Source organism: Poromitra crassiceps (genome assembly GCF_964638095.1).
Source record: "Poromitra crassiceps genome assembly, chromosome: 15".
In the NCBI taxonomy this organism is placed as follows: Eukaryota; Metazoa; Chordata; class Actinopteri; order Beryciformes; family Melamphaidae; genus Poromitra; species Poromitra crassiceps.
The window spans coordinates 45,404,697-45,431,915 of record NC_139634.1 but is presented as its reverse complement, the minus strand read 5'-3'; the positions used below and the strand labels follow the sequence as shown (position 1 = coordinate 45,431,915).

Here is a 27,219-nt window from a genome sequence, read left to right as displayed (position 1 = left end):
CAACTTACCAATACTGAGTGGCTGTCAGAATACTACTATATCTTAAATACAGCAGAAAATCAGCTGAAAGTGACACTTGAAATTGTGAAAGACAGTCAGTTAACTGACCGGTGCTGCTGGGTGTGGCGGAGCTGTGGTCAGACTCAGTTTTGATAGTGGGGTCAGAGGCAGCTGGGGCGGGAGGAGAGGTCATCTCTTCCTTCGCCTCCATCTCTGTGCTCGACTGTGACTGGAGGAGAGCGCTGCCCTTCGCAGAGCGGACCTGCGGGCACGAGAGACAAACACAACGAGCTTTAGGCGTCGTTCTGTTTCACGTCTTTTAGCTTTTTATGAGAAGTGGTAACTGCATGCGTCTCCATACATCTCCCGTGCTGACCCACCTGGTTGAGTTCTGTCTGCGTCTCTCTCAGCCGTATCTTGTATTTCACCACCTCTCCCTTCATTTGCTGGTTGTGGGTTTGCAGAGTGCTAATCAGGTGACGCATCTCCCTATTAATGGGGCCTGAGCGAATGAGACAGAGAGAGGAAGAGGGGGGGGGAGAGAGACAGAGAGAAAGAGGGGGAGAGAGAATGAGACAGAGAAAGAAAGAGGGGGAGAGAGAGAGAGAGAGAGGTTTGGGGGGGATGCAGAGAATACAGACAAGAACTGTAAAACTAGCTGCCATGAAACTATGTTGCGAAATCAAAAGTGAGTATTTTCGGCCCCATTCAATCACATGATTATTTTGCTGCTTTTCTGCCACATGGTAACAGGTCAAAACAACTGCTCTACTCGCTGTCTAGTGTCCACTCTCCCCCCACAACTGCACGTAATAGCGAAGCCGCATGAAACTGCCATGACGTCATCTTCAATGTGACACACACACACACACACAGCAACAATGGAGGATATCGAGACAGATTTGATTTCAGAATAGGCTGAAGGCAGCAAGACAAAAGACTACTGGGGGGAGAACAGGAGAGTTTGTGGAAAAGTGACGCAAGAGGGTAAGTTAACTTGGTAGCGAACGTTAGCATATGTACAGGATGTCCCGTGTCCATGTCAATAGTCTGCAGTGTTTTCACGTCACCTTTTGGCATTGCCTCAGCTCGCTTGGCACCTCGGCGGAGGTGCTACCAAAAAATAAAAAATAAAAATAAATAAAAGACGGACCAGGTAATATTGGCCCTGGTACTTGCCCAATGGAAAACCAAAAATCACACCCAGGCGTTTAAGTAAGCGGTGCAGGTTTGCGCAGCAGGTCAGACCCTTCTCCTGCACCCCCCTCTTTGGCTTTGACCCGCGGCACTTTCTGTCTCAACTCTCACTTGCTTGTCTGGAGGAGGAGGGGCATAGGTTAAATCTTGTGCATGGAGGAGGAGGGGCATAGGTTAAATTTTGTGCATGGAGGAGGAGGGGCATAGGTTAAATCTTGTGCATGGAGGAGGAGGGGCATAGGTTAAATCTTGTGCATGGAGGAGGAGGGGCATAGGTTAAATCTTGTGCATGGAGGAGGAGGGGCATAGGTTAAATCTTGTGCATGGACGAGGAGGGGCATAGGTTAAATCTTGTGTATGGAGGAGGGGCATAGGTTAAATCTTGTGCATGGAGGAGGAGGGGCATAGGTTAAATCTTGTGCATGGAGGAGGAGAGGCATAGGTTAAATCTTGTGCATGGAGGAGGGGCATAGGTTAAATCTTGTGTATGGAGGAGGGCATAGGTTAAATTGTGTGCATGGAGGAGGAGGGGCATAGGTTAAATCTTGTGCATGGAGGAGGAGGGGCATAGGTTAACTCTTGTGCATGGAGGAGGAGGGGCATAGGTTAAATCTTGTGCATGGAGGAGGAGGGGCATAGGTTAAATCTTGTGCATGGAGGAGGAGGGGCATAGGTTAAATCTTGTGCATGGACGAGGAGGGGCATAGGTTAAATCTTGTGCATGGAGGAGGGGCATAGGTTAAATGTTGTGCATGGAGGAGGAGGGGCATAGGTTAAATCTTGTGTATGGAGGAGGGCATAGGTTAAATTGTGTGCATGGAGGAGGAGGGGCATAGGTTAAATCTTGTGTATGGAGGAGGGGCATAGGTTAAATCTTGTGCATGGAGGAGGGGCATAGGTTAAATCTTGTGCATGGAGGAGGAGGGGCATAGGTTAAATCTTGTGTATGGAGGAGGGCATAGGTTAAATTGTGTGCATGGAGGAGGAGGGGCATAGGTTAAATCTCGTGCATGGAGGAGGAGGGGCATAGGTTAAATCTTGTGCATGGAGGAGGAGGGGCATAGGTTAAATTGTGTGCATGGAGGAGGAGGGGCATAGGTTAACTCTTGTGCATGGAGGAGGAGGGGCATAGGTTAAATCTTGTGCATGGAGGAGGAGGGGCATAGGTTAAATCTTGTGCATGGAGGAGGAGGGGCATAGGTTAAATATTGTGCATGGAGGAGGAGGGGCATAGGTTAACTCTTGTGCATGGAGGAGGGGCATAGGTTAAATTGTGTGCATGGAGGAGGAGGGGCATAGGTTAAATCTTGTGCATGGAGGAGGGGGGGCAGAGGTTAAGGCCCAATCCCAATTCTTTTCTTAACCCTCAATCTTAACCCTCAAGCTCAACCCTCAATCTTAGTAGCCCTCAAAACTAAGTGTTAAGGGCTATCTTGTGACTTTAAAATGGGACAGCCCTTAAAGGCAGATACGTCTTCAGACTGTGGGGGGCAGCAATATGCCAAAGCTCCGTCCAGTCTGTCAATTCAAAACAAGAGGAAAAAAGCATCCCTACAAATATTTCCTTGATAATATAGATGTAGAAATTACGATAACCATTGTATTATCTTAGTTTAAATGTCATTTTATGGATTTCCGTTTTGGAGCCTAACACATTTGTTGTTGCTAACTATCGATAGTCAAGCCATATTATTATTATTATAATATATTATATTATATTATATTATAACATTGCTAACGTTGCAACGTAGCCGAGTTAACACGGTCATCAGTTAAACCGAAACATGTTATCGGCACTGCTGGATGTTGTAACTACTGACTACCGTGTTCATGTGATAATTACATTACATTACATTACGTCATTTGGCAGACGCTTTTATCCAAAGCGACTTACAATAACACATTTTTCTGTCTGCAATAGAACAATCAACTATGGAGCACAGTCTATGACAACTACAGCTTCTGAAGGAACAGTGGTACAAGTTTAGGTTAGTGGTACAAGGTTGGTTAGGGTTTTTTTTTTTTTTTTTTTTTTTATTATATAAGGAAAGAGAGAGACGAGGTTAGATAATAGTTTGCAGTTATCTCCCATGTTTTTTATCTAACGATCTATCATTAGATAAACACTGCAGTCAATCCAGCCCTCACGTCGGAAAGCACGGTCATTCTAGCCCCACTTGTTTTGTGGTGCGTAGCCTGGGAGATAACACTAGCCCGGTCATCTTACGAAAATGTCCGTGCAAACATTACATGTAGGCTGTATCTTGATAAAAACAACTCAACAACGACATTACCACCGAGAATTATGGCATTTCGTAACAACGTTAACAATGTTATAATAATAATAATATGGCTTGACCGCACCAGCACGGCTACTGACTATCGATAGTTAGCAACAACAATTGTTGTTAGGATTCCAAAACGGAAATCCATAAAATGACATTAAACTAAGCTAATACAATGGTTATCGTAATTTTTACATCGCTATTAACAAGAAAAAAACTTAACTTTGTAGGGCTGCATTTTTCCTCCTTCGCCGCCATCTTCCATCTGAATCTATCTAGCTGATGACACGCAAGGGATTCTGGGATCGCACTCACTGCCAAGGGTGGTCCTGGAAAATCTCAAAACTGAGGGCTGTTCAGCCCTCAAACTCGACCCTTAACTTAACACACTGAGAATCGGGACAGCACTAGCACTTCGCGGGAGTGCGCATTTTTGAGACTGAGGGTTAAGATTGAGGGTTAAAATAGGAATTGGGATTGGGCCTAAATCTTGTGCATGGAGGAGGAGGGGCATAGGTTAAATCTTGTGCATGGAGGAGGAGGGGCATAGGTTAAATCTTGTGCATGGAGGAGGGGCATAGGTTAAATTTTGTGCATGGAGGAGGAGGGGCATAGGTTAAATCTTGTGCATGGAGGAGGAGGGGCATAGGTTAAATTTTGTGCATGGAGGAGGGGCATAGGTTAAATCTTGTGTATGGAGGAGGGGCATAGGTTAAATCGTGTGCATGGAGGAGGAGGGGCATAGGTTAAATTTTGTGCATGGAGGAGGAGGGGCATAGGTTAAATCGTGTGCATGCACACATCTCGGCTAGAACGGACGGACACACGTCACTTACAGAAGCTGCTGCACCGCTTAAAAAAGGGAGTAGAGTGGAGTTGAACCAGACGGTGGAAAAGCACCGTTTGTCTCCACCTGGTGGCTGGTTGAGTTGGCTCGTTACCTGCTTGCTCGTTGGCAGCGAGTGTCTGCTCAAACTCGATGCGCAGCATCTCGTACTCCTTCCTGACCTGGGCCAGTGTGTCCTCCAGCTGAAACACCTCCGTGCGGACCTTCCTCTGCAGGGCCACCTCATCGTTCTGCACACAGCAGATCAGGGTTAGAACGCACACGGGATACTCTGTGTCTGTGTGTCACATTATTTCCCTCAAGCATTATTAGGTACACACACACACACACACACACACACACACGCACACACCTCCATGTGCTCCAGCTGGCGGAGACGTGCGGTCCTGGTGGTGTTGAGGCGGGCACGCGTCTCGTCTAGCTGGCCTTTGAGCACCAGAGACTCGTTGTAGAGCACCGAGAACTGGGACTGCAGGCAGTGGTACTCTGAGGTGTCCTTTACCACGCCCTCCGCTCGGCTCAGCAGCTCGGCCTGACGGGAGAGACAGAGAAGAGAGAGACACAGAGAATAAGTGCAATTTGTAATTGCTAAGTGTTGCTAATGTATGCTTTGGCAATGTAATATGCACCTTATCATGCCAATAAAGCCCTTTGAATTGAATTGAATAAGAATAGGAAATATTTAATACAATAAAGAATAATAGACTTTTACCCAAGTAGTTAAAGCAGCACTAGGAGATTTGCACATAAAAGTCTTATTAGTCTCAATCACAAATTGAGACCCCAGCAGAGAAGTCCTTCCTTATTGAGATGCTGTACATTTGCTTTATTTGCCCAAATTCAATTCTATTATCAGGTAAGGTCAAGTCAAGTCAAAACTTGAGAGCAAAATCTCTGGTTAATGAAGTCCTTCAAACATTGAAACACTATCCTCACTAACCCTAACCCAAACACTATCCTCGCTTACTATACCACTTGACAAAATGAAAAGATACCTAGTGCAGTTTTAAGGCACTTACAGTCACGATTACTGCAACTGTCATTCTTTGACGTTTGTAATAGGGATGGGCATCGAATTTCGAATTTTCGAATAATCGTTGTTATTATCAAGGTCGACTTTTATTATTGAAATTCGAAATTCGAAAAAAAAAAAAAAAAAAAAAAAAATTTTTTTTTTTTTTTTTTTTTGAGTGAAATTTGCATTGTCTCCCCTGATTCTAAGTACCGGTATAGTCAAATCGCTATAAGCATTTTAAGCAAGGTTTATGGAAAAATGAATGGCGGATGAAATCCCATGAAGAGGGAGAGGGGGTGACTTTGGCACCCCTTTGGCACTCAGACCTGAGCCTACTAAATATTTAATGAACCACAACCACTCATGATTGTCAAAACTGTTTTTTATTTTCGAAAATGTCAATGTAAAAAAAATTAAAAATGTAAAAAAAAAAATATATACGGTATATATATATTTTTTTTTTTTTTACATTTTTTTTTTTTTTTTCGAAATTCGAATTAAATTCGAATTTGGCCAGCGAATTTCGAATAGTGTTTTTGCTAGAAATGCCCATCCCTAGTTTGTAATCGCTGAATGGTCATTTTTCTGAATGAAATGGAACTACCTGATGTTGAAAAAGTAGCAAGTGAGAAATGAAAGAGCACAGAGTTTTGGCATGACTCTCTTCTTTACCTTCATGCTGTTGTTCTCCTGGTTGACGTTCTGCAGGTCCTGCTGGAGCTTCTGCAGCTCACTGTGCCGGTTGTCTGCCAGCTCCCGGTTCTCCTCCAACTCACTGTTCATCTCCTCAAACTGTTGTAAGGAGGGAGGGATGGAAAGTCACAGTCTGAATGGTGAAGAGGGGCATGAAATGTGCTTGTTGGCATCTCATACGCAGGGCCGATCCTGGCCATTTGGGTGCCCTAAGCGTAATTGTTCTGTGGTGCCCCCCCCCCCCCCCCCCCCCCCGTAAAACTTTCAATAACTGTCAAACGAAAGACTGCAAAATCATTAATTATGAACGATACTAGTGTATCTCACATTTCATTACATGTGGGAAACAAACAATTGTTAGAATTACTGTACATGTCAGCAAACAAGTGATTGTTAAACTGTACATGCAAGCAGGGGCGGACTGGGATCATAATTCAGGCCGGGCATTAGATACCAAGCAGGCCAGGCCGATACAGGCCGACGTGCGTGCCGGCGTCCGAAGGGCGGCGGCGAAAAATTTGGGCTGTTTGAAGCCCAATTTGGGCTGTTTGAAGCCAGATTTGGACCGTCTGAAGCCCGATTTGGGCCAGTTGAAGCCAGATTTGGGCCAGTTGAAGCCAGATTTGGGCCGGTTGAAGCCAGATTTGGGCCGCTTGAAGCCCAATTTGGGCCGTTTGAAGCCCAATTTGGGCCGAGTCCAATTTTACAATGAGATGCACCCTGAATAAAGTAATAAAACCACTAGTAAACCAGTAGGCGGCGCCTGGCCTGCTGTTCAGTGAGTGGCCTGACTGAGGGCACCAAAAAAAAAAAAAAAAAAAAAAAAAAAATTTTTTTTTTTTGGTGCCCTCAGTCACGTGATGCCCTACGCAGTCTGCGTACTCTGCGTAATGGGTTGGAGCGGGCCTGCTCATACGTCACACAGCAAGACTGTGAGTCAAACTTCTACCTTTCTCTTGTTGATGGTGATGGTCCCACATACACTGCTGGCCTCTCCGCACACCTTGTAGCCTTTACTGTTCACCTGGGATGGGTGACAGGGAGGTTTGTAACAACACACTGTAATATAGTTTGGTGTGACTGGGGAGGCGATGGTCCACTTCTACAGAGCCACTGTGGAGAGTGTCCTTGTCTTTTCAGTCATAGTGTGGTCTGGCAACACAACCGCCCTTGAGAGGAGACAGTTGGAAGGAGTGGTTCACACAGCGTCAAAAATAACAGGCCGCGACCTCCACAGTGTGTCCTCCATATATGCCACACGTATCAAACGCAAGATGCAGAAGATGATTGCTGACCCCTCTCACCCCGCTAGCTCTTTTTTAAAGCCCTGCCCTCCGGTAGGAGACTCCAGTCTCTTAAGTGCAGAACATCTCGCCTCAGGAACAGCACATCTCCTGAGGCTGTCAGGACATCTCGCCTCAGGAACAGCACATCTCCTGAGGCTGTGAGGACATCTCGCCTCAGGAACAGCACATCTCCTGAGGCTGTGAGGACATCTCGCCTCAGGAACAGCACATCTCCTGAGGCTGTCAGGACATCTCGCCTCAGGAACAGCACATCTCCTGAGGCTGTCCATTACTTGAACTCCGACGCACTTTTTACCCACACTTTGAATGCAGACGGCAGCTGCACAAAGCAACACGCAGCTTAAACGTATGCTGTAGCAGAATGCACTTTATAATGGTTCGTCTCACCATATTGTTTGAATGTATAATTTGCTGTTTTTGCTGTTCTTTTTTTATCACCTGTGTGTTTTCTATGTTATCCGTCTGTTTTTAGAGCTGCACTGAGACAAACTCCTACCAACTCTGTTCACATGGCAATGAAATATTGAATTGAATTGAACACACTGTAACATAATGAAAATATGGACATTTTTGTGTTGACTCACAACACTGCCACCGGCTTAAACTCTGACATACACAAACGGAGAAAAAGCCTCCCTACCCTCTCCAGGATCTCGCTCAGGTGTGCGTTGAGTCTGTTCTCTCGGCGGCGGATCTTCTCCATGTCCCACTGCAGCTCCTCGATCAGGCCCTGCAGCTCGCTGACCCGCGTGTCCGCCTTGTTGGCTGCACGACCCAGAGACCGAGACTGGAAGGAGGGAGGACAGAGGGATGAGACACGGCTACGTAACCGTAGAAACATCATCACTATGAAGATATTACTCTACTACCAACATACAGATATAGGATGATATGAAGATATTACTCTACTACCAACATACAGATATAGGATGATATGAAGATATTACTCTACTACCAACATACAGATATAGGATGACTGAATGCCGTTTAGGCAACAGATGGCCCAGTGGTTATTATTGAGGTCACACCTGTTGAAATAGGCTTAAACAAGAAGATACCCGGCTGACGCCGCACTCCTGAGGGGATGAAGAAATGAATAGCACTCTGTCTAAAACTAAAAACAAGGCTCACCACTTGTTTGGTGGAATGCACTTGTGTGCAAAATACTTGTTAACTGCTCTAATCATTGGCTCATTGCCAGATGAGAATTCAGTATCATCATGATCAAATCAATCCAAATGATTCACGTGTCTTACAAAGTGACTTGCAAAGTCTGCGATTATGAATTCCTTGCGATCCCATGGAAAGATCATCCCAGTATAAATACACATGAATTTATGATAAGTTGTGGCCATTCGCTGTGGCACTGTCACTCTCCTTACTACAGTGTTTCTCAAACAGTGGTCCGCGGACCACTGGTGGCGCCCCCTAGTGGTCCCAGAGTAGATTTATCATTTCCCCCCCATTTTTTTTACCTCCCACTATCCAATCAGAGAAATGTTACGTTTTCTGGGAAAGGGACGGTCAGATCACGATGCCTATTAAGGACTACCGTAAATTCCGGACTATAAGCCGCACCTGCAAAGTTTACTATTTTTTTCTTATATAAGCCGCACCGGACTATAAGCCGCGGGTGTTTTAATGGTATTTTTTTTTATTGTGTTTTAATGTTTAATTACCATATGTAAGGGTTCATGCACAGAGGGGATTGTCGGGAAAGAGATGGCTGTTTGAGGAAGCTCCCATTTATTAACATTTCAACAAAACAACATAACACAACACCACCTGTGTTGTTTTTTACAGTGCACACAGTGTCATACAGTGTCATACAGTGTGGTGAAAAGAGGGCAAGAGAGGAAATTAAAACTTATTATAGTTATATAGGATTTATAGTTAGAAAGAGTGCTAAAAAAGAGAGTTTTTTTTTTTTTTTTTTTTAATCCATAGATAAGCCGCACCGTTATATAAGCCGCAGGGGCCAAAAAAGGCCAAAAAACGGGAAAAAAGGTGCGGCTTATAGTCCGGAATTTACGGTATATGTATTTTTTCACCCCGAATCCAACGCCACCACCCCAGAGTCTCTATGAGTTACGGTTACAGAGATAGGTCCAATCTGCATGCAGGGCTACAGGAGAGAGACAGAGTACAGCGGGGGGTTGGGAGTTCCAAGTTACTGACCAAACACTATTTCAGTGATTGCCGTCAGAATATAAAGCCATTTAACACTTATCTTAATACAAAAACATGACTGAATGCTACTTTAAGATGGCAACAGATAGCCTATTTGACTTTGGCAACATTGTGCATTTATTGAACTTGAAAAAGGGTTAGGGTTCTTTGAACTTTGAATATATTTGAACTGAAAAGGAGGGGGGAAAAAAGAAGGTACCGTAAATTCCGGACTATAAGGCGCACCGGTCTATAAGCCGCACCTTCAAAGGTGACTATTTTTTTCTTATATAAGCCGCACCGGACTATAAGCCGCGGGTGTTTTGATGTTTAATTACCATATGTAAGGCTTCGTGCACAGAGGGGATTGTCGGGAAAGAGATGGCTGTTTGGGGAAGCTCCCATTTATTAACATTTCAACAAAACAAAAGTCAGGTCACTAATCCCCAGACAAAATCACACATTGTGAGATGCTTAAAAATCACCATCGGCGGGAGCTTTACTCCAGATTCTGTGCAGCCAAGAAGAAGTGAAATTCGTTCTCTCGTGACCTGTGGTTCTCAACGTGATGGACGATTCACCTTTCTTGTTAACAGTCCTAGTGAGAGGCAGGTCGAACGTCAAAGGCACTTCATCCATATTTATGATCTGCTCCGGTCCGATGGAATATTCCTTGATCTTTCTTTGTGTGAATTCGCCGAAGTTTGTAATTTTCTCCTGGTAGTCGGGAGGGAGTTGCTGACACAGTCGTCCGCGCCCTGACGGACAGTCCCTTTCGTCTCGGGTTTGTGCATGATCCTTTGCTGCTGCTGCTGTTGTTGTTCCTGTCTCGCTACTGTCTCAGACATGGCTTTCAGGCTCAATCGCCGCCATCGTCGTAACACAGCCAGTTCTCCATCTTTTGAAGCATGATGTTAGATTACAACGAGCTAGTTGTGTGGCTTAGCCTTCCAAAATGTTGCTGTTAGTTTTTTAGAATGTAATACATAGAATTGGGAATGTTACATTCAATTTCATTCAGACTGTCTTTCAGGCTCAATCGCTGCCTTTTTCCCCCCGGAGCGAGGGAGGAGGGAGGGTGTTTTACCGTAGTGGCTGAGAGAGAGTAGTGGCACAGTGCTCCAATCAGGTCGCGAGGCACATTTTTTGCAACATCATCCAATCAGGGTCTCGCTCTCATAATGTCTGTCTTGCTCTCGTTCTGCCTCATACCAACATCCATAGATTTTGGAGGTTCCCGAGTGGCCGTTTGCTGGAAAAATCCATAGATAAACCGCACCGTTATATAAGCCGCAGGGGGCAAAAAAGGCCAAAAAACGGGAAAAAAGCCGCGGCTTATAGTCCGGAATTTACGGTAAATGGACTCAAATAAATTGATTATATTTTTTATATCGGTTATCTTGTTTTCATAATTCTGGGAAGCCAGAAATGTGATTAATTGTACAGCCTTAATACTTGTCAGTTAATTAGCCTGTAATTTACAATTGAAGTAGTAGGCCTATTGTTTTTTGGGATGTTTTGGGAGTTAGGTGGTCCCCGAGTTTTTTTTTATTGTTTAAGTGGTCCTTGGTCTGAAAAAGTTTGAAAAACACTGCCTTACTGCTACCTTGAACTTATTTTTTTCCAACAGGAAAGCATAAAGACAACACGATTAAAGGAATTCAATATTGTACCCTGCCCTTATTCCTTTGTTCAAAACTGAGACTCAAAGCGCCTTTATTGTCCCCCACCAAAGGGGGGGCTATGGATTAGTCTCTGTCCGTTCATACACAAGTTATTATTAGTCTCACTATAACTTTGTGCCACTGGGGGGCGGCGTTGACAATAGCCCTGTTCGGCATCGGCCCCTATGATGGAAATAGTGGACTATTTAGTGTGTCGCCTTTTTTTTTATATAGTGTCCGAATTCTCAACTGTTAATTTGATTCACTATTTAGTTCATTATAAAATACCCACAATGCACAGCGATTTCTAGTGAACAGCGAATGTACCCTACATTTTCGCCGGTATACCACAATGCAATGCGGTTGTCTTTACTGAAGGAGAAGAAGAAAGTCGTTAGCTCATGAGCTAACAAGCTTGTGAGCAAAGCTTGCTATTAGGAGACAGCACCATAGTTGACAAAACAACACGTGTACGTAATTAGAATGTCAACGATTTATTTAGGCTTTAGCAGTCAAAACATGCAACATCAATACTACCTGAGAACATCTCAATCTGCTCGTGAGCTCAGTTGTTTATGTGAGAGTGGGCGCGGATTGCTTGCGTCACATGAATACCCGGCGCATCTGGGGACGCAATGATCTCCAGGAAAAAAATCTGTGTAGTGTGTCCGAAACTCATTTAGATCATTCCCCATATAGTTCACTATATGAGAAACACTACATATAGTTCACTATATGTAGTGTTTATCATATAGTTCACTATATGATAAACACTATAGTGAACTATAATTATAATAATAATTATATTATTTTTATATTATTTATATATATTTATTATTATATATATATATATTATTATATATATATATATATATTTATATATATAATATATATATATATTATAATTATATAATTATATAACATATATACGGTAACTATATGCTATATAACTATATTTAGCACCCCAGCAAGCACAGCTCCACTTGGCAGACCCTCAGTGACCTCATTGTTGCCTTGGAGACTTGGCTACCAGGCGTTTTCGGAAGTGGCGAGTTTGACTGGACCTGAAAAGGAATCGTATTTGTATCAATGTATTAGGACACGCCTTCCCTACCTCACTGGTCATGTGACTGTGCTTCTGCTGGAGGTCCTCGGTCAGCTGATTTAGCCGCTCATTCTCACTAGTCAGGAGGGTGTTGAGCTGAGAGGCTACCTGCCACAAAGCGCCCCCTGCAGAGACACAACGTGACAGGTTATGGGGCTGAAACACATGAATCCATTCCCAAACAAACATGCTCAGCTCTACGAGACAGCTGGCTCTAGTTCTCTACATACATGCTCATAATAATCACCCTTCACATTTTAAACCACCTACACCCAATTAAACACTGTCATATTCCAAAGGCAACTTTGACATCTCTTGCTTGCATGCTGTAGCATGTATACTGAAACCTACAATCCTGGCTCCCCCTGGCCAGTGACACTTAGGAATAGACTAGGTGACAACCAAGTATAGTTTGGTGACAAGCTGGAGAGACAGTTGACTGTTGGAGAGACGGCATCCGGTACGGGATGGGTTTTAGCACCCCAGCCTGGCTCTCTCGTGAGGGAGAAATCCACAAACGCTACGGATCAGCCTCCTGAAAATCTGCGTAAACATCGGCGCGGCCTGGGGTCCTTCAGGCTAGAGCGAGGTGCTCGGCGCAGGTGAATGACGTGCAGCGCACAGGCCTCCTTGAGGCATCCTCCCTGCCCATGGTACAGCAAGGTAGGATTGCCTTTTTCCGCAGGAGGTTCTGGTGAGACGAAGGAGGTGCCCGGCCTGGAGTCACCCCACAGGGCCTTAGACCTCCATGCACCGAAGGTCTCTCAATACTGCGCTGTAGCACTAAACTCTATTGCAGCAGATTGGGCGTGATCAACCCTTCCGTGGGCAACGTTGCAGACAGAGTAGGAAGGCTGATCCGTGAGCGGCTGCTTCCGGGACGCGGGTCGGGGTCTTAATCGGCCTCGGCTGGGTCTACTGGGCGAGGGTGTATGATGTTGGATAGACCCGAAACACCTTACGACCCCAGTTAACATCACTGATGACGCGTCCCAGCGCATGCTGTAGCATGTATACTGAAACCTGCTTCATCCACTCTCTCTCCTCCCTCCATCCATCCTCCCCTCCATTCATCTCACCGCTAGGGCTGCCACTAACAATCATTTTCATAATCGATTGATCTGTCGATTATTTTCTCGATTAATCGATTAGTTGTTTGGCCTGTAAAATGTCAGAAAATGGTAGCAAATGATGATCATTGTTTCCCAAAGTCCAGGATGACGCCCTCAAATGTGCCACGTTTTGTCCACAACTCAAAGATAATATCAGTTTACTGTCATACAGGAGTAAAGAAACCAGAAAATATTCACATTTAACAAGCTGGAATCAGAGAATTTAGACCTTTTCTCTTAAAATTGTACTCAAAACGATTACCGGTAATAGATTATCAAAATAGTTGTAGATTAATTTTCTGTTGATCGACTAATCGATTAATCGTGGCAGCTCTACTCACCGCCCGCGGCTCCAGAGTCCACCTCCGTCTTCAGCTGGTCCACGGTGCTCTTCAGGCTCTCGTAGATCTCCACCACACGATTGGCCTGCTTCTGACTGGACTCCACCCTCTCCTGCAGCTCCGCCTCCATCTCCTCACTGCTGCTGCTGGCCAGCATGGCCAGGAAGGAGGTGGCCGTCTCTCCCTGGTGGCCTGGGTGACGACAACAAAAAAGAGCATTTCGGAATTGAACAAATATGGAAAGGTCTAAAGGTGCGTTCACACTGACTTATTAAAGTTTTTCGCTGGCATCAAGTTTACATACAAAGTCAATGCAAACGAGCGATAGAGCGTATATTCGCCCGGGAGAAAAATCGCTGGGCGTCCGAGCGACAGAGACAGAGCGATAAGGTGAAAATTCGCTCGTCGCCAGAGATGATCCCAACTCGAGCTAAATTTCGCTGGCAAAAGTCTTGCTGTTCAACACTGATTGGCTGCCGTGTGAGAGTGAGTCAAGGATCACACTGGCTTGGAACAAACCGCTGGTTTATTAGTGTGGCAACAAACCACAATGACAGGCTGACAGCTGACATGAAGTGAAGTCTGTAAGTAAGTAAAACTTTATTTATATAGCACCCTTCCCAGCACGAATGCACAGAGTGCTTTACACATTAAAACAGCAACACAGAAATATAAGTGCAGGAATATACAAGAAAAAGCAAAAACGTAAAAACATACACAGAGCATGAACAGGTAAAAACAATGGCTAAGAATGACTAAATAGCCTGTCTAAACAGGTGACTCTTTAGTAGTTTTTTAAACGAGAGCTCAGAGCGAGCGGCTCTCAGATCGGGGGGGAGGGCATTCCAGAGTTTCTGGAACTCTGTCTGAAGTCTGAACTCTGTACTACCGGTATAGATACACAAACTTGCGTTAAGCGCATGCTGATAGGCTTAGCTTGTAAACACTACGGTGGCTCGTAGTAGACAAACATCATGACATTGCGTTTTCATCCTGTCTAACGTTAGCCCCCATGTCCGTCAATTCTTGTGCCTGTTGACGAGCGATTTAAACACAGCGACAGAGTGATTCCAAAGGGTTGAATCGAGCGACAGGGAGAAAAATAAATATATCGGTGTGAACACAGCTTAATTAATTAATTAACAGTTTTCACAATGCATACGTTTGGCATATGTTCAATTGTATTATCTGATGTGTGCATTTCTCGATATCCTGTTCTCTGCGGTGCTCGATTTAAACAAATGTATTGTGGTAATAGGTCTCTTGAGGAATTAAGATCCTTCTGAACCTTTTCGTCAACCCATAATGTGATGAGCACAGGTTTTGTTACAGTGTTTTGTTGTCACTTTCCATTGTTTGTTTAGCCTACATTTGGTCTCTTTTTCAACTTTCTCTGATTTTGTACTATTCTTTGTTTACAACAGCTGGGTGTTTAAAAATGCAGGTTGTAACCTAAACACGATTTCAGACGAAAGCCCGAAAGCCTGTCTTTATTGTCTCACGAACACACTACAACACATGCATGCGGCCACAACACACACTCATGCTGACGGTGGCCGGTGAAATATGTCCTCTGCATTTGACCCATCCAGGCTTGTCCTTTCCTCCAGGGGGCAGGCCGGGAGCAGTGGTCGCTTTTTTTTTCAGCACCCGGGGACCAACTTCAGATGTTGTCGTCACTGGTTGGATGACGATCTTCTGCATGTTTTTAGTGGGGGGTTATGTACGGAGGAACCCCCTGGGGGGTACGGGGAGAACATGCAAACTCCACACAGAAAGGCCCTTTCGATGAGATAGCCCACCTGGGCAGTAGGCACTGAAGATATGCGGGGTTCACAACTCCAGCGCCCACAGCGTCCCAGGCGAGAATCGAACTCAGGACCTTCTAGCTGTGAGGCGACAGCGCTACCGACTGCGCCACCGTACCCCCAACCGCAACCTAACCCTAACCCAACAGCTGGGTGTTTAAAAATGCAGGTTGTAACCTAACCCTAACCCAACAGCTGGGTGTTTAAAAATGCAGGTTGTAACCTAACCCTAACCCAACAGCTGGGTGTTTAAAAATGCAGGTTGTAACCTAACCCTAACCCAACAGCTGGGTGTTTAAAAATGCAGGTTGTAACCTAACCCTAACCCAACAGCTGGGTGTCTAAAAATGCAGGTTGTGACCTAACCCGAACCATCAAAGTGAATGTGGGCAGTCATTTGAGGTTACCGAGTATCCAATCAAAAGGAAATTCTGCTGTACCAAAGCCACCCCGTCTTAATCAGATCTATTATAGCGAACTACTAAAATACTAATGTGATTGTGTACTAGGGATGGGTTAGGGTTAGGGTTAGGTTAGGGATGGGTTAGGTTAGGGATGGGTTAGGTTAGGGATGGGTTAGGGTTGGGTTAGGGATGGGTTAGGGTTAGGTTAGGGATGGGTTAGGTTAGGGATGGGTTAGGGATGGGTTAGGCTGAATTCACACCGGCGACCCAAGCCTTGCCTATGCCTTGCCTTTACCCACGCTTTTTAATAGGCGTCCGTTTTAGTCAACGAGGCTGTGTACACCGTGCGCCTGAGCGTGAACCCTGCGTGTACCCACGCCTTGCCTGTGCCTTGCCGATTTTATCGAATAGGCGTGAGTTCTATTTTGAAGCCGACAAGGCGCGTGCAGGCAGGCTTTTCTGTCAAGCCATGAAAGAAAAACGCAACAATATCCGTGGGAAATGGCAAATTCAACTGAATTTCAAAATAAAATGGAGTTTCTACAACAGTGTTGAGCAGAGAGAGAGAGCGAGAGAGAGACTGACGGGTGGCTATCACGTGGGGCTTTCTCCCTGTCGGCAAACAAATCTTCAGGAGAGAGAATAGCCACCGAAGAAGCAAGATGGACAATGTTGTTGTGCCAGCACATATTCTTGCAAGATTACCTCTCTAAAATGTCCGACTATAGTCAGACCTGGTTATACATATCCAGCATCAATAGAACATTAAATATATCCGATTTATTTTACCTAGAGGCTACCCATGACAATTCTGGACAACACGTGAAAAAATACAGTCGGGAGAGAGGAGAGGCGCTTGTGACTCGGCTCCAGGTTCGGCGTGCAAAAGGCGTGCGGTGTGATCGCAAAAGCGTGTAACAGGTTCACGCCCAGCTCGGCGTAGGCGTGGGTTGAGGCAAGGCAAGGCGTAGGTTGTCTGTGTGAAAGAAGCCTTAGGGTTAGGTTAGTGATGGGCATTTTAAGTAATTTAAATACTCGAGTACTCTTTCTGTAGCTTTTACAGTGAAATTATTAAATACAGACAAAGACATTCTGAAGGATCATCTGCTCATCTTATGGTCTTAAGGCATTTCTAGCTTGATGGGACCTGAATCCTCAGCTCCTGGATGACATTTGACAGCACAGGGTTAGGGTTAGGGTTGACCCTGACAGCACAGGGTTAGGGATGACATTTGACAGCACAGGTTTAGGGTTGACCCTGACAGCACAGGGTTAGGGTCGACCCTGACAGCACAGGGTTAGGGTTGACCCTGACAGCACAGGGTTAGGGTTAGGGATGTCAACGGTTAACCGTTAATCGATTAACCGTCGCTAACGTCGTTGTTCGGTTATTGCTGTCGGTCTATCAGTTAATATTTTTTTTTTTTTTTTGTCTATTTACTCAATGAGCTCATGCCCAAACAAGGCGTGTCTATTTAGATGCTGAAATGTTAATGCTTTTTGTGTTAGAAATTCTAACACAAAAAGAATGTGTTGAAATGTTGATGCTTTTTGTTAATGCTTGTTAATGCTTTTTGTGTTAGAAATTCTAACACAAAAAGCATTAACATTTCAGCATCTAAATAGACACGCCTTGTTTGGGCATGAGCTCATTGAGTACGGTAAATAGACAAAAAAAATTTTTTTTTTTTTTTTTTTTTTATATTAAAAAATTATGAATTAACCGATAGGTTAATCGATTATTAGCGTCGGTTAATCGAAAGTGAAATTAACCGAAAATTGACATCCCTAGTTAGGGTTGACCCTGACAGCACATGAGTTGATCACGCAATGATTTGAGGAACATGGAAATCACATAAAGCATCATACTGTACCATGTTCTTCCCAGCCACAAGAATAGTGCCATATCCCTCCAACACAGTTAAAGACACTGGAATCAAGGCCAAAAGGTGCACTGAAGCTGTTCTACTGGCTTGTGTTCACCCAATACCCAATGACACTTTAAGTTGTAATTTAATTTAACAGTTATCTTTATATTCAACTGCTCTACAGTTACATTGTACTGACATGACCCGTACATTCACTCCGCCACAACAGGCAACAACAGTAATTCAGTCCAACTTGACCAATTTATTTCCTTTAATTATTTTAGACTACTCCTTGAGGGTACCCTACAGAATGTATGCTCTTGTTTTACTTGATGTATTCCTCTGCTTTGTTTGTAACTGTCTGTCTGGTAACATGTGTTTACTGTAAATGTTTTACTGTAACAGGGCTCCCTTGAAAATGAGAGCTTGCTCTCAAGGGACTTTTTCCCTGTATAAACAAAGGTGAAAAAATAAAAAAATAATAAAAAAAAAATCTTCACCATCAATCTGAACAGCAACAGCCTGACAGGATGGCCGACCCTACTGGCTTGAAACGCCTGGAAGTGGTTGAAAAATAACAACAATAATGTTGAAAACTGTTCAGATTCTATGTATAGAGATATGAGATAGACATGGTATTGAGGAGTCACATGCAAAACACAGGTCTGAGAATTTGAAATGTCTGTATGTATGTATGTAGCTGTAGCCTATCTGTTATTGCTTTCTCTGTCTTGTCCCCGAGTTAGTTATCTCTGTACCTCTGTCCTTCGCCCTCTCCTGGTTGGAGTCGCCATCAGGTTCTGGAGTATCTGGCTTCAGGCTCCGCCCCTCTGCTGCCGGAGATGGGAATTTCTCAGGCTCGCTGTTTGATTGGTCGTAACGCCTGCCTATCAGTCGCACGTTCTCATCAAACTGGAAGGAAAAAGGTTGGGGAGGAGGGAAAATTGCATCCCATTGTGACTTTTGGATTTATCTCTTAGAAATAGAAACAAAGGTACGGGTAGAGACAGGAGTAAGGGTAGAGACAGGAGTAAGGGTAGAGACAGGACATGTTTACCTGGTTCCAGTATCTATTGAGGATGAGCAGACTGGCATCATCAGTGGCCTGGCGAGTCTCCAGTCTCTCAATTCGCTCTCGCAGTTCATCCTCAATCACCTGCAAAGCAACAGGAACGGTTACATGCTGCCACTCCGACGTGCTGTCACTCCGACGTTCTGCCACTCCGAAATATCGGCACTCAGAAAGGGGGTCTATATTCCCCGTTTTTCACTAACCTCTCCCAGCCCCCACGCCAAACCTAACCTCCCCCCATGCCTAAACCTAACCTCCCCCAGACCCTAACCCAAAACCTAACCTCTCCCACCCCCACGCCTAAACCTAAGGTCGGCATTGCGGCTTCTAAGGTGAACGACCGCCAGTCCGAATAATGGAAGTTAACGTTCGGAGTGGCAGGGCTTCGGAAAGGCAGAGGAACCCCAACAGGAACAGAGAAGACTCTTCTCAAAATAAGAACATACAACTGAGTAGTTGTTGTGTGTGTGTGTGTGTGTGTGTGTGTGTGTGTGTGTGTGTGTGTGTGTGTGTGTGTGTGTGTGTGTGTGTGTAAACAAATGTTTGGAGTTCAGTCTGTTAATGTCACCTGTCTTTGATCCAGAGCCTCTCCCAGCTTGCGGTTCTTAGCCTGGAGAGCTTTGATGTCTTGCTCCTCCTGAGACTGAGCAGCTCCCAGCTTGATGACCGTCTCCACCGCCTGGGCCGCGGCGCTGACCCCCGGGCCTCCGTCCTCTCCTCCTTCCCTCTCTCTCCGCTTCTCCGGCGGCGCACCGGACGAAGGCCCGCCGCTGTCACCAGGACGCTTCTGCCCCGACATCCTCTGACTCCTGAAACCAAAAGTGAGAGACAAGCAGGGTTAAATGTCGTCTGACGACTAATAATGAAGGACTGACACTCTTTGCTAAAAACGAAACTGCCGGACAAATCTTCCAAAGAAACGTCACAGCATTGACACTCGTATGATTTTGTACACGAAATGTAACATTATTAACGTTAACTATCACGCCACGAAACCTGAACAAGGCGATGAAATTAGCCAAACTAACATGCTAACATTAGCCGCTAGCTAACGCTAGTTTGGCTATCCAGGTTCCGCGCGGGCTTTAACAACGTTCATGAACACAAATGTCGGCTCGGACCCGGCAGGTTAAAGTGTTTGCTTGGTGTTTTCTTTTGAATTCACAAGACCGAGTCCACAGTCTTACCGGTTTTGACTAAAATATGCTATTTACTGAATCTGGCTGTGGATGTTGATGTTGCGGATTCGTTGGACTGCCCTCCGGAAAAGGAAGTGTGTTAACCTATTAGGTCGAACAACTTTACAGCCGATACTGCGCCATCTGCTGGAGGGAAGGCAAAGTGCAAACCCTGTTCAATATCCATTCATTGATTCACTTACTCACTCACTCACTCACTCACTCACTCACTCACTCACTCACTCACACTTCCATAGGTAGGCCTACATCCCAGTCCATCAGGTCTAACACAGATACACAAATGACTTAATATGGACCCAGTATTGCTTTATAAATATAATCTAGGCAATAATGGCATGCAGTTAAATTAACACTCTGATTTGTGATGCAAATTGATGATTTCACTTTATTAATAGACAAATCAGATCACAACATGCGCTTCATAGCAGAGTTTGTTTGCTGCTCCTGCTGCTGTGTTGCAAGCATGAGGATATTATAGCATAGCGTCGTTGCCCACCTTCCTTCCTCCTTAGTCCTCACTGATGCTTTACATTGGACCAAATCAACATTGTATTTTTGCATGTTGTGGCAGTAAACCAGCTTGTCTGGGAAAACAATTGCACTTTCTTGACTCACTCTCTTCTCAGTCATTATGTTAAGAGGCTATTGGAGTGGGACTGGACTCTGACCAGCAATATTTGAGGGCACTATTGCTCGGTGTCCAGGGTCCATATTGTGAAAAAAAAGGTTGGTTTGTAATTATCAGCGTTACAGATCCACTCAACCTACCTCATAGCTGGGTTCAAATAGGCTTGTGCTTGTCTGCTGAGGTCATCATGCAGGACACCCCCACATGCTCTTTGGGACGTTTCTAGGATCAATATGAGAACTGTTTATGCATGACGTGACTGACGAGTGATGTGACGCATGAGGCAGATAGATAAACAAAGATAGCATGAAAAAGTAAGTTAGTCCTAATCCAAACAAATGGCCAATACATTGTGTCCGATAAATGAATGTTACACTATGGCCTCTATATGTCCAAAAACCTACAAATACAATTATTCAAGTCTGTATGACATCTGGGAAAGAAAAGCTCTGTAAAATGTAGACAGGCCTTATCAGGACCATATAGCCTATATCACATTTTGCTGACCAATTAATTATCTGTTCTACATCCTTAACACAAATTGCTCATATAGGCCTAAGTGGATTTTGAGGCTTGTCACCCACCAATAACAACAGCACTCATTCTGAATTACAAATCCACAATAGGACTGTGCATGAGAGAGTGAGGAAGAGAGATAGACAAATGGATAACTTGCTGTTGGAAAAAAGAAATCAAGAACCTGAATTGCAACATTGCAACCGGCTTCTCACATTACATTTCAACATTTCCCCAATGTGCTGCAATAGCAAAGCATGCTGTAATGAAGTGGTTGGTTGGTTTTATAACTCGAGTTTCAGACGACACAGTGTTCCTTCCTCTCATGTTTTGAAGCCATCCGCTCAGGTGCATGATATTAGGAAGTCAAAGTCCACAAAAGAGCATTTATACACAAACACGCCCCCGTCTGTCTGACCGGACCAATTGCGTTTCCCACCGGTGACGCACGCCCCCGCCACATCGCGGGCGCCTCCTCCACTCTCCAAGAGGAGATAAATAGTGCTTTGCGCTCACTTTTCGGCCTCCTTCAGCACTGACTTCTGGGAGGATAGAGTCCGCCACTTCTGCTGCCCGTCGCTGTTTGACAAACTCGCTCAGTCTCAAGTAAGATTTATTTTCAGGTTCACACATCTGATCATACCTGGCATGGCTTGATTGGTTGGTTGAGAAAGTGCGCTTGAGCCATTTTGTTTGATTGGTTTCTGCAAGAGGACTGTGTTGTACCATGTTGTACTTTTCCTGTTTGTTTATCAGTGTGCATCGTTGAAAACAATCATGCAGCAGCATTTTATAGATTCCAGCTGCAATTGTTTGCCATCACTCAATGGTATGCGGAACTAGATTAAAAAAAATATTGCCCTTGTAACAGTTTGACAATATGGTCAAGTTACATGTAGATTAAGACGTGCAAACGTAGATTTTTGCAATATGGAGCCCCTGCTCCATATGGAGGAGGAGAAAATCGTTGTGCATTTTGTGGGGACGCGTGTTGCGTGGCGGTGTCCCGGGCTGCCCAACCTCTTGTGTTGTGCAACCGTTTTGGCAATGGATCAACATTCACATCCGTGTTCTACCTGCCTTTTACGATCACTTGTATCAGCGATGTTGTGCTTATGATCGTGTGTGTGTGTGTGTGTGTGTGTGTGTGGGGGGGGGGGCTAATACATAAAGCCTGGGGTCAACACCATAACAACCTCTGAGTGAGTGAACTATGAACTTAATTTATCCATGACCAGAACTTTATCTGTTCTAGACCAAAGTTCAAATGTGCCAAATATTGACTGAGGTGGCGCATGGAAAAGATGATCAAGGCAGAACTTGATATGGAGGAAAACTGAACACCTCCTACTAGCTACTCACTACAGTTTAGAGATTAACATCACCTGTGAAATCTCTTCTTCCCTTTCAGGATGACTCATCAGTTCCCATCCCTGTCTCCGGAGCAGAAGAAGGAGCTCTCTGGCATTGCTCAGAGGATCGTCGCTCCAGGAAAGGGAATCCTGGCTGCAGATGAATCGACAGGTGCGTTTGATAACACAGACTTTGCATGCATCTGTGCACAACATATGTAGATTCTTACAGAGTATCTGGCATCTGAAACGCCTTGTGGTGTCTTCTCCTTTCAGGCACCATGGGAAAGCGTCTGCAGAAAATCAATGTGGAGAACAACGAGGAGAACCGTCGCTACTTCCGTGACCTCCTCTTCTCTGTGGATCCCATCGCCAACAGCGTGGGTGGGGTCATCTTCTTCCACGAGACGCTCTACCAGAAGGCAGACAGTGGCAAGCTCTTCCCCCAGGTCATCAAGGACAAGGGCATCGTCGTCGGCATCAAGGTGAGAAGGTCACAAACTTAATTGGCTGAGGCCAAACCCCAACATATTTCAGGCCCTCATACTTTGACCCTGAATGGATTTGTTTGGTTTTCTTGCTTCAGGTTGACAAGGGCACAGCTGGTTTGAATGGAACAGATGGAGAGACCACCACACAAGGTGAAAATGGATATGGATTTAAAAAGATTAAAGTTTGCTTAATTGATAACTGTATAACTTCCCTGCAAATTACTGCAATCAGTAGTTCACTTAGAATTCAATTAGAATTTGTATGAAATAAGCCGGACAGTATAAGGAGTTATAAACAAGTTGTCATAAGCGGAACTGATTTGTGGTCATTGACACATTCGGACACACTGGACTACAAGATCATTTTAATAGCCATAGTGAGTCATCATATTACAAACAAGGAATTGTGTGCACCTGCACAGCATGCAGCAATAGTGGAAGCTGGAGCAAACTGAAGAGAAAACGAGTCTAAAGTGCACAGTAAAAGGCCTTAGGCGGCGTTCACACCCAGTCAGAACGCTATCAAAATCCTGTTGAGAGCGCTTCCATTCTGCACAAAACACAGCGCACAGAGCGTTTTTTTTTGCGCTTTGTTTTGTTTCCCCTGCAGTCACGTGCAGTACAGATTAGGACACAACGAATACATGGATGGTAGCCAGCTGGTGGGTGTAGGTAGTGTCAGTCAAATGTCCTTGTAATCTTACTTCTAGTGTCCATAGCATACAAACGTCCAATTCCTTTGTCTCTGCAGGTCTTGATGGCCTCTCAGAGCGCTGTGCTCAGTACAAGAAGGATGGTTGTGATTTTGCCAAGTGGAGGTGTGTGCTCAAGATCTCAGATGGCTGCCCGTCGGCTCTCGCCATTGCAGAAAACGCCAATGTCCTTGCCAGGTATGCCAGTATCTGCCAACAGGTATGTGTTCCGCCATATTATTCCCAGCAATAACTCTTGTCAGCAATAACTCCCTCAATATGTTGCCTGTTTTGTGTTACCTACTGTTTTTGTTTTTAATATAAAGTTGCTCACCTTAATTTAATCATATTCTACTCCCACCAGAATGGCTTGGTGCCCATTGTGGAGCCAGAGATCCTACCTGATGGAGACCATGACCTGCAGCGCTGCCAGTACGTCACCGAGAAGGTTGGTTCACCAGCTCCGCCATGAGGTCAACTTGCTCTAATTTGGAGGAATGTGTGCACCACTAAACCTGCGTGTTCCTGCCAGGTTCTGGCTGCTGTGTACAAGGCGCTGTCCGATCACCACGTCTACCTGGAGGGAACCCTGCTGAAGCCCAACATGGTCACTGCCGGACATGCCTGCCCCAAGAAGTTCACCCCCCAGGAGGTGGGCATGGCCACAGTGAGCGCTCTGAGACGCACCGTTCCTGCCGCCGTGCCCGGTGAGTGTGTTCCCCCTCGTGAAGCCTGAAGCTGGAAACATGCTACGCCAGCCTCGACTTGGGGCGTCGTCGATGGTATATATGTAAGGGATAATGTATATTGAGGCGGTGATTACGGGGGAAATAATGACCGACAGGTGGATTGAGCCCGACGCGCCAGCGGAGGGCTTAATCGTTCACCTGAAGGTCATTATTTCCCAGTAATCACCGCCTCAATATACATTATCCCGCTTAGAACACGGCCTACAACTAAATCATTCAATAATCTGACAAAAATAATTATTCAAATAGATTTTTTAATAGTGTTTTCAACGACAAAGCGGTTTCATTCGTAATTGGCACACAAGACACCACAGCTGCAACTGGTTGGCCTAATTAGTAGTGTCTTGCTGACAAAAAGCTCTTATCAACTGATTAATCCAGGTGTGGCAGAGCAGCGGTCGGTTGTCGAGAAATAATGACCGGTGAATATTGTTGATTGACCAATCAGAATCGAGTATTCAAGAGAGCCGTGTTCTAAATACGGTATACACGGCTCTCTTGAATACTCGATTCTGATTGGTCAATCAACAAGATTCACCGGTCATTATTTCTGCGTGCCACTCACATGGTCTCTCAACACCAAGTGCATCCTCAAGAAGGCACAGCAGCGACTCTACTTTCTGAGGCGCCTTAAGAAATTTGGCTTGAGCACCAAAGGCCTTGTGAATTTCTATCGCTGCACCATAGAAAGTGTTCTGACAGGGTGTATCACAGTGTGGTACGGCAACCTGACCGCCCAGGACTGCAGACTGCTGCAGAGGACTGTGAAGACAGCAGCTAAAATCATCAGCACATAACTACCAAACCTCCATAACATCTTCACCACTCGCTGTAAAATGAAAGCCAAAAACATTATCAAAGACACCAGCCACCCCGCTCATACCCTGTTCTCACTCCTCCCTTCCAAAAAACGCTACCGGAGCATCAAATCACACACCACCCGTCTCAGTAACAGCTTTTTCCCTCAGGCAGTCAGGCTGCTGAACAGTTGACTCACACACACTGCAACGCACTGTCACTTTGTTGTTCACCATTACTGTATTGTATTGTGGTTTGTGTTATGTCTACACGTACTGTGTACAGACATGTCTGTATCACGTGTAGCCTACATAGTTATGTAGGTCTACACCCTTTTTCTGTCGGTCTTTGTGACCATGTCCTTGTGTATGTAAGGCTGAGGGTGCTCAAAGCATAAAGAATTTCATTGTATTATACATTGTATTATACATATGACAATAAACTACTTAAACTGCTTAACAGCAGCCCTACAGCACCTACTGCGAGGGCTGTTGACGCCCGGCCGTCAATTCTGTTTGAGGCATCATCAACCTTTATTTAACCAGACAAGTCTAATAACAAATTCTTATCCAGTGTGACAGGCTGGTAGGAGGCAAAAGGAGGCAGTCTCTACCCACCGGAGTTTAAGAACTTATGGGACGATGGACAGGATAAATCATTTGGTGTTCTTCCTTGCCTTTTTATCCAGGCGTCTGCTTCCTGTCTGGAGGCCAGAGCGAGGAGGAGGCCTCCCTCAACCTGAACGCCATCAACCAGGTGCCCCTCCACCGCCCCTGGAAGCTGACCTTCTCGTATGGCCGTGCACTCCAGGCCTCGGCCCTCGCCGCCTGGCAGGGCAAACCTGCCAACAAAAGTGCTGCACAGGACGCTTTCTGGACCAGAGCAAAGGTGAGGCAGGAGGACGCCATGAATGATGATGACTAGTAGTGAATGACACCATGAATTAGTAGTTCTGGGCTGTGCATGGCGCTGGGCATTAAGAATTTATTCTTATTGTCTCGTTACCCAACTTGATACTGATTGGTAAACTATTACTTTTGAAAAAAAATGTGTCCCTTCCCTCTTGCCTTTTATGTTGCCTAAGTAACTTGGCTGATTATTAACACTGGGTTTGACTTTGCCCTAACGTTCCCTCTCTGTTGGCCTCTTCAGATCAACGGCCTGGCTTCCAAAGGCGAGTACCAGCCCAGTGGATCAGCTGACCAGTCCTCCATGGCGTCCCTGTACACTGCCAGCTATGTCTATTAAACACTATGAACAATCAAGCCAAAGAAATGCACATGGACCAAATATGACGGGAAACGATTCTGCTGGGTGTCGTGCTTCCTGCACTGGCAACACCGGCGGGAAGAAGTCGACTCAAATTCATGACTACTTGATCACTTGTTTATGTCTACGAATGGAAATAAATGAACTGAACAAAATGTTGTAGTTTTTTTAAGTGCTTTGCTTTGAAACTGGAGCATCTGGTGACATGTGGTGTCACAACATACTGAACAGCATGCCTCTTTCAAATGGCCAAATATCTGAGTCAAATTGATATGAGCAACAATAGCCTGCCCCCCCATGAGGTCAGGCATGGCCCATGAGCTGACACCCCTGATATAGAGGTACCTCTACCTGCACAGGTACAGTAGATATAGAGGTACCTCTACCTGCACAGGTACAGTAGATATAGAGATACCTCTACCTGCAAGCATGCTGCCTGTTTAGTCAGCTCTTTCATCTTTGGAAATGGTTACAAACTCCACTGACCACTGTGTTCATCAGTTCAAATCAAAAAGTAGCCTATGTCCAGTGACACCACAGATGTGCATACTGTAGGCTGAGAAGTGTTCTGTCAAATTGTACGTCAGTTTAGCATCTGGCCCCTAATACTGTACATATAGATGACACATTTATATGGT

At 45.1% G+C, this 27,219-nt stretch overlaps 2 protein-coding genes across 3 annotated transcripts in view; one reads left to right on the top strand and one right to left on the bottom strand.

The window, feature by feature from the left end:
• The window catches only part of rnf20 (ring finger protein 20, E3 ubiquitin protein ligase), a 30,565-nt gene extending 10,420 nt beyond the window's left edge, over nucleotides 1-20,145 (bottom strand). Inside the window, exons 1-13 of one of the 2 annotated variants that reach the window (XM_083651307.1) lie at nucleotides 20,075-20,145; nucleotides 19,456-19,696; nucleotides 18,873-18,971; nucleotides 18,574-18,727; nucleotides 13,736-13,927; nucleotides 12,292-12,407; nucleotides 7,985-8,131; nucleotides 6,987-7,061; nucleotides 6,017-6,136; nucleotides 4,682-4,861; nucleotides 4,424-4,559; nucleotides 381-502; nucleotides 109-262 (exon numbers count right to left, since the gene is read on the bottom strand). In XM_083651307.1, coding sequence (XP_083507433.1) covers nucleotides 109-262; nucleotides 381-502; nucleotides 4,424-4,559; nucleotides 4,682-4,861; nucleotides 6,017-6,136; nucleotides 6,987-7,061; nucleotides 7,985-8,131; nucleotides 12,292-12,407; nucleotides 13,736-13,927; nucleotides 18,574-18,727; nucleotides 18,873-18,971; nucleotides 19,456-19,686 — 1,726 coding nt within the window. In that variant the 5' untranslated portion in view covers nucleotides 19,687-19,696; nucleotides 20,075-20,145. The remainder of the gene's footprint in view (nucleotides 1-108; nucleotides 263-380; nucleotides 503-4,423; nucleotides 4,560-4,681; nucleotides 4,862-6,016; nucleotides 6,137-6,986; nucleotides 7,062-7,984; nucleotides 8,132-12,291; nucleotides 12,408-13,735; nucleotides 13,928-18,573; nucleotides 18,728-18,872; nucleotides 18,972-19,455; nucleotides 19,697-20,074) is intronic. The other variant, XM_083651308.1, reaches the window with a different exon arrangement.
• Nucleotides 20,146-21,717: 1,572 nt separating this feature from the next.
• Nucleotides 21,718-26,726, top strand: aldob (aldolase b, fructose-bisphosphate). Its single transcript, XM_083651541.1, has 9 exons — nucleotides 21,718-21,836; nucleotides 22,642-22,754; nucleotides 22,859-23,067; nucleotides 23,169-23,223; nucleotides 23,825-23,985; nucleotides 24,130-24,213; nucleotides 24,298-24,472; nucleotides 26,001-26,200; nucleotides 26,465-26,726. Exons 2-9 carry the CDS (start codon nucleotides 22,643-22,645, stop codon nucleotides 26,558-26,560), a joined length of 1,092 nt encoding a protein of 363 aa, XP_083507667.1. The 5' UTR covers nucleotides 21,718-21,836; nucleotide 22,642; the 3' UTR covers nucleotides 26,561-26,726.
• The last annotated feature ends 493 nt before the right edge of the window (nucleotides 26,727-27,219 follow it).

Coding starts and splice junctions, on each gene's coding strand:
- aldob (XM_083651541.1), top strand. CDS start 22,643: ATGACTCATCAGTTCCCATCCCTGTCTCCGGAGCAGAAGAAGGAGCTC. Junction 23,068..23,168: donor GCATCGTCGTCGGCATCAAG/GTGAGAAGGTCA, acceptor TTCTTGCTTCAG/GTTGACAAGGGCACAGCTGG. Junction 24,214..24,297: donor GCCAGTACGTCACCGAGAAG/GTTGGTTCACCA, acceptor TGTTCCTGCCAG/GTTCTGGCTGCTGTGTACAA.